This window comes from Hipposideros armiger, unplaced genomic scaffold (genome assembly GCF_001890085.2).
Source record: "Hipposideros armiger isolate ML-2016 unplaced genomic scaffold, ASM189008v1 scaffold_339, whole genome shotgun sequence".
NCBI lineage: Eukaryota > Metazoa > Chordata > Mammalia > Chiroptera > Hipposideridae > Hipposideros > Hipposideros armiger.
The window spans coordinates 229,172-240,588 of NW_017731689.1; the positions used below are offsets into that span (position 1 = coordinate 229,172).

Consider the following 11,417-nt stretch of genomic DNA (forward strand, 5'->3'; position numbering starts at 1 on the left):
AAGGGGAAGGGAATGTGATACTGAGTAAATTTCATTTTTTTACACTCAGTCAGGTCAGGCATTATACTGAGATCCTTTATTTCAATTGGTAGTTAATTTTTTTTATGTTTTGTTTTGACAGGGATAACTTTTCAAATTAAATCCCTTTATTGAATTTTCACTCTTGGATACTTACTGAAGATGCTGCATTTGCAAAAAAAGTAAAATAAAATAAATAAAATTAGAACTGATAGATTTCATGCCTTGTATAAGCTGAGCCGGAGATGACAGTTTGGCATTATCAACCTCCATGCCTGCAGGGAGCACAGGAATAATGTGGGGTAAAAACAAAAAACGTGTAGGTCAGGGGAAGGGACGGCTTGTTGTTTTCAGGATATGGGGTTATGTGCATTACATGCCAGAAGCCAGTATGCAGCATCCTTCCCAAAAGCTTGAAAACAAAAGCAACCGAGGATGCTACTGATTCCATCCAGAGCTTTCTAAACAAGGGGTGTAGTCATGGGAGACGACCCTAAAGCTCTTTCATTAGTTTTCCATTATGGGACTTTGTTGCTCTAAGCGTGTTTCACAGGCCAGTATCATCAGCTTCACCTGGGAGCTTGTTAGGAATGCAGGCTCTCCGGCCCCTGCTGCATCGGAATGTACATTTTAACAAGGTCCCTGGGTGGGCCGAATGCATGGTCAAGTTTGAGAGGCAGTGCTCTAAAATTTTCAGACAACCTGGTAAGTGAGGTTAGGTAGCCAGCTGGTAACTCTGACACTTGCTCAACTATGCATTTGTTCATTCAATAAATATTTATTAAGCCCTATCTACATGTAGACACTGTGGTAAGTGCTGGAGAAACAGGGCTGAACAAAGACAGACATGGCTCCTGTGCTCATAGCACTTACAGACTGGTGGAGAGAAAAAGTTGTGATCAAATAATCATGTAAATGAAATGTGTAATTTTTCCACTGAGATGAGCACAATAAAGAAAATAGCAGAGTTGGATGAAAGCAAACAAAATGAGAAGCTGGTTTAGATTGGGAGTTCAAGAAAGACTTCCCTAAGACATGATACTTCCCTTGATTTTGTTACAGTTCAATGGTTCTGTTGGATGGTATCTTTGCGGAAAGCTGGGTAAACATTACAGGGGGGACTCTACAATTTTTTGCAACTTTTATGTGAGTCTAAAATTATTTCAAAATAAAAAGTTAAATAAAACAGAAATGGATGCTTCTTAACCTGAGATCTGAACCATCCACAGTGATGAATTACACTGAATTGGTCAGGGAAGGGAGAAGAGAGGAGAAAATTCCAGGCAGGGGAAAGAGCATGTATCAGAGCCTTATGCCAAGACAGAGAACCCTGTTTGTTCCAGGAACTGAAAGCAAACTCAAAGGCCTGCAGGCAAGGAGTGAGGACAGGACAGGGTGAGAGGAGACTCAGGAAATGGGCAGGCACCAGGTTATGCTGCAGGTGTATGTAAAGGGGGGGGACTTTGTTCTTTATCATCAGAGCAATGGGAGTAAATCGAAGCTCTACACAGAGGACGTGATTCCTTCTGCCTTAAGAAAAGGCTGCTCTGGTGATTGTGTAGTAAGCACCGGACCTTGGGATCTAAGATAACATAATCCGCTCCAGGGAATGGAGGCACCTCCACCTGAGAGAAGGCCACGGAAGGGGTGGGAAAGAAGCTCTACTCTTGGGTGTATTCTGTGCCAGGCACAGTGCTGGGCACGTGACCTAAGGCAGCCCTGCTTGCGTTTGTAAAGAAAGAAGGCAGTGGTCAGCGTGGACCCTGTCAGTCCTTCCACTGAATCTGCCGAAGAGTATATTCATGCCCCAAAGGGGAAGTGAGACCTGCAGAGATAAAAAATCTCATGGTGTGTGCACAGTAGCAAAGTATGTATGGTCTCTGGAGAGTTGGGTTGCAGGGGTGACCGATGACCTTTCAGTTGTAAGCTTGTAAAGTACAGGTATTGTCTGCCTTTGTGCTCAGAAGAGCTGAGGGCAAGGAGGCACAAGTGACATTGGTAAGGGAGCTTGTCAGGGACATTTTTGAAACAGGAACTATCTTGATAATTAGATTATTCTCTGGCTCAGTGCTGGACAACCTCTAATAGCCTCATTGCTCTGTGGTAACTGATAGTCATATTCTCTTTCTCTCCTCTGTACCTGAGGCCTCTTTCTTCCCACTCTTTTCTCTCTTCAGCTCTTTTTCTTTTATACGTTTTCCCTTTTTCCTTCATCCTTTTCCCCTTTAGTGGCCAGTCTTAGGTCTGGCGGCACCCCCTCAACTACCTCAGCCTTCTAGAGATCCTCAGGACCAACGAAGGAGAAGGAAACTTACGTTGTTGTTTAAACTTATGCGCATTTCTTAAATTTTCTATGCCGTGGTTTCCTCATCTACAAAGGGAATAACAACTTACAAATTGTTGTGAGAATTAACTGCGATAAAGTATAGAAAGCACTGGTGCTCAGTGAATGTTAGCTACTAGAGGACTCATTACTATTCATTTACTTAATTTACAGTGAAGAAACTAAGGCATGAAGAGTTTAAGCAGATGTTTCAAGGTCATGCAATTAGTGAGCGGACATCTGAATTCTTCAGACAGGGGTTTGAAATCTGGATCTACACGCTGCTTTTCTCTGTTTCATGCACCTAAAGCCGCCATCTCCACAGGACGTGTAGTTCTTCACGGAAGCCGACCTAACTGGGGTTGTTTGAATTACCAAAGGGTGAACAACTGACTGACAGGGCTTTCTCCTCCTGCTACTTAAGATGGGGACACACAGGGTGAGTTCCTTTTCTCTCGTGCTTTCTAAGTGCTTTGTGGCTCCCCAAACAAGACAGTGAGGTGCTGCCTGGATGATGTCTGATAAACAAACAAACAAACACAACCAACTGGAAAAATAAATCAAAACAAAACAGTAGCCAAAAAAAAGAAAACACAAGAAGTAAGGGTTTTTGAATGTTCTCATCACCTAGAAAGAAAAACACCTTGATTGGATGAGAGTTGTTGAGAAATATTAAGACAATTCTGAATTGCTAAGAACAGAAGAAGATGTGGATTATCACCACTGAATTCCCTGACTCCAGACGTGGCTCGTAGCAGGTTGATCCAACTAAGATCACTATGGGCTGTGTGCAAAAGCCGATTTACTTACGGCCATCCGCAGTTCTGGCCTCGAGATGCACAAGGTCTGGTTCCTTGTTTGATCCCATCACGGACCTAAAAAATGGAGAAACACGAAAAGGGACGTCAACGTTAGTGGCTTCACACCTGCCTTAGAGCACCTTAGCGAAGCCCACAGACTATTTATGTCCACGGGGTTCTAAAACCACAAACCTCGGACTACATCAACTGTCCTTATTTATAGAGCCTGGCAGTAAAGTTTCCACTTCAAATAAAAACAAGAAAGACATCTTTATTTGATGAAGGCCAGACTTAACTCTGGCCAGGATACTGTGTGTTACTAGCTCAGGCTTGCAAACAAATCCTACACAGGACATCTGTGTCCTCCTGCGACGGTCTCACTGACGGTATATTCAACTTTCAAGGCTTATCTGGCAGATGCTGGGAAGGTTGTTTTAGCTGAGTGACTTAAAGAGTGATCACACAGCAAACTGATCTAATTAAATTTTGCATTTGAAATTCGAAGAACTACCTATTACTACACTATGAACTATGAATAAACCACGTGACCCAACCAGTGTGCAGTGGCCAGTGCAGCAAAGACTGACCGCTCTGTGTTGTCACATCAGTGAGAGGGGAAAATGCACGCGCCCTTCTCCATGCGATGGGCCTGGAACTGCATGTGTAGGTAAAACAAAAACCTATTTAAAATGCCTGGGAGACACATATTATTGAGTGTAATGTTGCAGTGAGCCATAGTAAATAGAAAATAAATTATTGTGTTACATAAATGATGTGGGCGATCGTACGCTATCTCTAAGACTTCTGTACAGAAAGATTAATTAAAAATGGGACCAACTATAATTTGTTTTCATCAGGATTTGCAGAGCTTTCATTTGTTTCATTTCTACATGGAAATAGTCGCATGCCTCAAAACAGGGCTGAATTAGCGCAGCCCTCAAATCCACGTGAGAAGATACAAATGTGAAAAACACTGCTCACGGCCCGGACTCAGAGTGGGACCTGAGACCCTACCTGATGGGTTCCATCTCACTTTTGCTGCCCATCTCCCGGCACGCTGAAAGGTTTGCCGTTCCCTGAAAGTGCCCGCTGGCTTCCTCTGCCTTCTGTAAACCTCGGGGAATTTCTTGCTTCAGTTTAAAATGCTCATCTCCAGCTGCACCTAATTTTCTTTGATTCTTATTTTAAGATACAACTAAAAAGTCACTGCCCTCATTAAATATTTCCCAGTTACACCAGGCACATCATTCTCTTCCTACCAACAAATATTTATTTTATTTACATAAACCCTGTAAATAATTATTTTTTTATAAATAATTATTTTTGTGTTTTTTGTATCTTTCCCTAGGTAAAAGCAGTCTCTTCCCAAACATGCATGCGCGTGCACACCCCAAACTGAGAGATACTGGAGGTTTTTTTCTATATATACAGTGCTTAAGCTATTAGTTAACTGTCAAATGAAAGAGGGAAGGAAAGAAGGAAGGAGGGAGAGAGAGAGGAAGGGAGAACGGAATAAGGGAGGGAGGGAGGTAGGAGAGAAGGAGGGACAGAAAAGAGGAAGGAAGGAAAGGAGGGAGGGAGGGGCTGAGGGCAGGAGGGAGGGAGAGAGACTGGATGATGGTCTGTGAGCGCTTTGAAATAAGTCAATTAATCACTGTCCTAAGGGCATTCCCAGAACTCTTCTTATTTGAACTTATTTTCCCAGCTCAAAGAGTCTGAAACCTAGATAGCTTAGTCTCTCTTCATCTTAAAAAAAAAAAGTCTCCTTAAGGCCCTATTATCACTGTCAGTAACTTTTCTCTGATTGATACATGGCCTGAAAGTCAGTCTGTGCTCAAAACATTAAACCCCGCTTTGTTCCCCCAGGAAGCAGAAGTGTTCTAATAAGGGTTTTATCATTTCCCCCAAAGAGACAGGGGGCATGCACTGGATAATTCTACATCACCGGAATCTGAATAAGGCACAGGGTGACACATTCACCGCCATTTCAGTTAAGTAATGTGACAACTGTTTGTATAGGGACCATGGCTGTTCACTTCCCACGCTGATTAAATCCATAGGCGACCTCTTCTGACAAGGCCACAGTCACGAGCATTAAAAAAGAAAACAAACTCCCTGATAACCCTCAAACTAGAAAGCTCAGCAGTTAACTGGCTTTTGCAAATTAATACCGGGTGGTTAGTTACATGGTGTTCACCTCCCACCTTGCTTGCTGTGAGTTTCTTTCTTGAAATGAGTAGCACCTATTTATTCCCAGAATACTGGCAACCCAGAAACACAGTGCTGAAACTAGCATACAGACCTATCTGCTTGGCTTATGGTTAGTGTCAACGGGAGGCAAAGGAATTACTCTGCATCCAGTTGCATCGTTCTGAGTGCTCATGGCCCCGAATCAATAATAGCAGTCGTCTCTTAGGATCTTTTGTTCTCTCTAAAGGCAGGAGCTGTTGTTTCCAGTGACATTTCCCTCTTATCAACTAATGAAAAGAAATAGGGACAGAAGAGAGTCCTTTGTTTCTCTTAAGTCTACCATGCCTCACCAATGGCCTTACCCTGCCTAATGTCCCCCATCTACAGTAAAATAACTGCAACAACAAAATACAGCTTTAAAGTCAAACCACAGTGTTTCCAATGATTTTTATTTGCTGATGTGCTCACCTCCCTTCCTCGTGCTCTAGGAGTATCTCTAGATCTGAAGTCACAATAGAGGATTATTGCTGCTTTTACTTTGTAGCCCTGGGGAATTCTCAAAAGCAGAAGCCAAACGATGCTAAATGTCTGCAGGGGTGTTGTTTTTTTTTTTGTTGTTTGTTTGTTTGTTTGTTGTTAGCTGAGCCATCCTGCCACCTGTTGGCAGCTCAGTGGCAGCTCAGCTTGGGCTGGGAATCGAACTGGCGACACTGTTGCTCGGAGCTCGCACTCTTGAGCGAGCTCTTAACCAACTGAGCCACTCGGCCGGCCCAATGGGTGCTGGTTTTAATGGTCCTGTCTGTCAGCGACCAGACACCTTGCAGAAGCACCTCACTACAACTGAATCACAATGCATCCTTTGCTAGCTCCTTTATACATTTCTGATGGAACTGAGGAATTAGGTGGTTTTCTGTGTGTTTTAAGACCAATTGTTGTACCTGATGATGATGATGATGATGATGATGATGATGATAGAGGGTTGCCAAGGGCTGGGGGAAGGAGAAAATGGGGAAAAGATGGTAAAAGGGTGCACATTTCCACTTATAAAATGAATAAGGTCTGAGGATGTAATGTACGAGTACATCCTGATGACTACAGTTGACAATACTGTGTAGTATAACTGCAATATGCTAAGAGGGTAAGACTTAAGGGTTCTCAGGCATACACAAAAAAAGTAAATATGTGAAGTGATGGATGTGTTAACTCAACTGTGAAAACGCTTTCACAATGTACACGTATATCAAATAATCACGTTGTATACTTTACATATAGTACAATTCTATTTGCCAATTACGCCCTAATAATGCTCAAAAAATAATACACCAAAGAAAAGCAGCATATCATAAAATTTAATCCAGAACGTTATTTTGATGATCTTATTTTCAGAGTGATATCTCAAAGGTGGCTTCCAGTTATCTCCAGCCAGTCATGTACGTAAGCCTGACTTCTGGCATGAAGCACAAGGGGTGGGACACCCTTCCCTGCCTTACGGTTTTAGCTGCCCTGTACTCATCCTGGTCATGGCTCCTAATGGGTTGTTGGATCTCTTTGCATAAATGCCTCTTTTATTTCTGTGAGCTCCCAAAAGGCAAACGCTTGTTTTGTTTGTTTGTTTGGTTTTTACCAGTAAATTGTCTGCTTACCGGAGCATAAAGAAAAACATTTCCTCAATAAATATATAGACATAATTTTTACACTGCATTTACTATATATCTGATATATTGGGTTGTTTAATCCTCAAACTCAGAAAGAACCTCTCTGTAAATACGAGAAGAAAAATTTTGGTCCAGGGCCCTTTAATTATCTCAAAAGGCAATAGGTGGCTGTATCTTGTAATCTTTGTTTTTATGCCTAATTTGGAAAATGAATTCTCTTCTTGAAATGAATTTCACAGGAGGGAAGAGAAGCCTTCAGGCCTTAGCACATACTCGAGTCTCTGCCTACAAATCCCTCCTACCCTTGCTCTGCCTTGCTAACACTTACAATCTGTGGCTCAGCTGCAGATATGCAGAGTTGAGAATAGGCTTCCCAGGAGGAGTGGCGCTTCAGCTAAGCTGGCTCACTTTTGACACTTCCAGAGCCATGAGCATACATTTGTAGAGCATAAATTAGGCCATGTTTCAATTGGTGACTCACTTGTCTGTTCCTTTTATTGACTGACAAGCTTGAACCTTTCTGTATTTCCATGCCAAGCACCATGCATGCCATGTACAGATATTCAATAAATGTTTACTGAATGTTTTTGGATAAAGAAGTACACAACCAGGCATATCAGTCAGCATTTATCAATTTATCTGTACATGTGACACTTGGCAAGTTATTTAACATCTCTGCATTTTGATATTTTTTAGTGTATAAAGTGAGGCTAAAATATGTTTTCCTAGAATATGCATCTTAAAGCACTTAACGGATTCCTGGCACATAGCAAAGGCTCAGAAATGCAGTTGATTTCTTTTTCTTTTTTGTGTTTTTTTTTTCTTTCAATTCTTTCTCTTTCTTATTTTAGGAGGTAGATGGAGAATAATAATACTCATCTCAAAATTAAAATTAATGTTGGTAATAAAAGCTTCCTGGGATATCATGGGTACTCCATTAGCAGAAGTGATTCATCATCATAAATCAATAAACAAACAAAAAAAGAGTCAACAGCCCAGAGAGATCGAGTACACGAATAAATAAAAGCACTTATTTATTCAGTGAAACATTTCAATGCTCTATTATGTGATAAGAACAAGATCCTGCCCTAGGGGCTTAGGGCCTTAGAAAAGATGGTGATCCAATGAGACAAGGGTTTTAATACTCAAGGTGCTCTTTGGTGACATAGGAGGACTGTTCTTTCACTTGCAGATAGAGACCTGGGGGAGTAGCAAGGTGTACTAAGACGTCTTTAGAGTAAATGGAGTGACTCTGTAAGGATATGCAATAACATGATCAAGAGGTAGAAGGGCTGGGATAGCGTTCTCTTTAGAGATAAATAGCACGTGAAATGGTCCTAGGTCAGAGAGAGGATGGCCTGTATAGGCATCTTCTAGTAAGTCAAAGTAGAGCAGTAGAAGATAAAATAAACAGTTAGGCAGGGGCCCAATCATGAAGCACTGCACATATCACGCTACAGCTTTGTATATGATCCTAAAAGCCATGGATGGGATTCCACTGAAGAAAGCTAAGTGTGTACATTTATAAATAGCTGAAAAGAAGAACTTGTGTACCCATCTATCTATGTGTAGGTCTCTCTGTCCAACTGAAGTACAAGTTAAAGGCCCTCAGGCCATGCTAGATCCAGCTGTTGACAAAGACAAGGCAGAGCCAGCCTTCCGCACCTACACTTCCAGTATCTTCAGTTGGTGTTCATGTTTAGGAGCCATCTTGGAATAAACTCTAAGGATTAACACAGTCAAGAATGCAAATAAAACAGTCCCTCCCTGACACAGCACACTATGCTGTTTGCAATGCATCAGCCCCCTGAAATACAATCAGCCAAATGCAGCCTCTGTACACGTTTTCTGCAGAGACACTCAGAAATGTCACTAGTTTATCATTCTTCCGGCATTGTGTCTGAGTTCATACCCGTTTAATATAGTGCTCAATAAAAGCTGTGGAGCCACAGAATGTCCTGATAGAGATAACCACAGAGCAAGTATTAAAAAACAAACACTGTGATAGGATGGCACCTATTTATTCAGATTTAGATTTGCAGTAAATGGCACAGGGAGGAAGGAGGAGGGGTCTGCAAAGGAAGCCAGTCTGGGGAGTGGGAGACACCTGCCTTCCTCTTTTGTGTTTTAGATGGAGCATTCTTGTTCCAACAGGCTCTCCCCACAAGCAAAGCCCATTGAAGCAAGTGGTCCTGTTTGCTACAGATGGAAGAAACCAAGTGCTGGTGGGTATTCGTGGCTGGGTAGCCTGATTTCCTCTTCTGCAGTCAAGGGTTTCCCTTTTACCTGTCGCTACAGTTAGGCTCTCAACACACACACACACACACACATCACCAAGAAAGTCCTGGCTAATGCTGTAACTTGCATTCTTGAACAGAGCAGCTTAGCCTGAGGTCTCACCTGCCCATACAGGGGAAATGGGCGGGCTTGGCAAAATAAAACACAGCCTGAAGGTATCATTTCAGCCTCTCCCGAAGACTAAAAAGCATGCTTTCTTTCCTCTGGTCTCCACTGGCTTCCCAGAAACAAAGGTAGCTATTGCAGATAACTAATAGACAGGCAAGTACAAATTATGCTTAGCTTTTTGAACACCTAATGGCTACTGAGAATCAGTATGGCCAACATCCTTAAATTCATCAAATTCTGCATTGTGTCATCCTGACTCCTTGAGTCAGAAGCCTGGCTGTTAGTCATAGGAGGAGAGAGAGAAAGAGGGAGCGAGGGAGGGAGGGAGGGAGGGAGAAGAAGAGGGAAAAAGGGAGGGAGCAAGAGTGAGAGTGAGAGAGGAAAGCAAAGCAGGGACTGGGTGTCTGACCATCTGACCCAGAATGAAGGAATACATAAATTTCAGTTGGGTTGTGGGAGGTAAGGAAGCTTGTTACACAAAGTGCTTGATAGAAACAAGGCTGAACATTTAAAGAGCAAAGCTTAGAAACAAACAGCATCTCTCCAGACATCAAAATGACCAGGTCTAAATGGTCAGGACAGGCCATTTTGCCGCAGGGCTCCCCTGTACTTCCCCAGTTTCCCTTTTTCCGAAGTCATGGTTTTGCGTCTTGCACCACTGGCTGCATTTCCTGCTTCCTCCTTATTTCTCCGCTTTCATGGCCCCTCCCCATCTTTGCCCTAGCTGTTTCCTGAATACAGATGGGGAGATCTAGAAAGACATCAGTGAATATGACCAGATCATCAGTCTGATCCTCAAACAGAAATCATAGTGCCGATGAGATACAGAGAGACATAATTAACATGATCAAAGAGTTCTGGGATTGAGGTAAAGCACGGGCTCACAATATTTTTTTAATAAGGTTTCTTTTTATCTTTTAAAACTTTAGTGGTATCATACCCTATGAATTTTTAGCAACTTGTTAATTTTATTCAATAAGCCATCTTGGGGACCATTCCATGCCAGAACATAAATTAATTAGCTAGAGCTCTAACTACTGTATTGAAATATATTAAATAAAAATACACAATTTATCTAAATATTGTCTGTTAATTAACACAAAGCAAAAATCCCTATAAATGGAAAGACATACATTCAAAATTCATAATGTTAGCCACTTCTAAGAGGTTTTAGAATTGGGGGGAGCGGTGACAGTCAAAGGGATCATTACCCTTATCAGTAATTAAAAAAAAATTTTTACAAGGCAGATGTATTTATGCACTACTCTTAAATCTGCACTATTAATAACAACAAGAATATGTATTTAGTCAGGAAAAGAAAGTTTAAGAGGAGATGTAGTCAATACATGCAAATCACAAAGGGATAGAGAAAAGAGTGACATGTATAAAAGGAGAAGATCTGGAATGTTCTCAAATCTCAGAATACTTATAAGTACAACTGCTAAGAAGGCTAAAACTGGAAAAGAGTGTGGCAGTGAAAACCAACGCTAAGGACACCAGGAGAGGTGTGTTTGTGTTGCTCTTAAATTGAGACTGAGAGGGGGAAGCTGTGGTCATCTTGACTGGGGACTCAGGGGCCATATGGACAGAAGACAAGGAGGGGACAGAACCTCTCCACGTCCCCTTTCTTTCTATTTCCTTTCAGGACAATGGACTTCAGAGTAGAGGGTGCAGCACATAGGAGTGTAAAGGAATTGAAGCCTGAGCATCAAGGTTGGAGCTACTAATCCAGGTTCTTGACTCACTCCAGTAATCCTTCTCATGAAAACAACAAAAATCCCTTTCTTTTTACCCCTTTATGTCTCACGAAAGATAGTGTTAACTCAGAAGGCGATGTGTGTGTGCTACACTAAAAAGATAGGTATACATAATGGGGAAGCTTCAGGCATTTCGACTTCCTGCCAGGATTATGTGTTGCTATGGTCTGAATATTTTTGTCTCTCTAAAATTCTTATGTTGGGCCCAGCCGAGTGGCGCGTTGGTTAGGAGTTGGCTTGGGACGCCAGCTCTGAGCAGCAGGGCCCC

The 11,417-nt window shown here is 42.1% G+C and overlaps 1 protein-coding gene across 6 annotated transcripts in view; it reads right to left on the minus strand.

Annotated features, from left to right (window-relative positions):
- The window catches only part of SORCS1 (sortilin related VPS10 domain containing receptor 1), a 528,833-nt gene that overhangs the window by 130,896 nt on the left and 386,520 nt on the right, over window positions 1–11,417 (minus strand). For all 6 annotated transcript variants that reach the window (XM_019661209.1, XM_019661205.1, XM_019661207.1 and 3 more), the window contains exon 6: window positions 3,152–3,216. In XM_019661209.1, coding sequence (XP_019516754.1) covers window positions 3,152–3,216 — 65 coding nt within the window. The remainder of the gene's footprint in view (window positions 1–3,151; window positions 3,217–11,417) is intronic.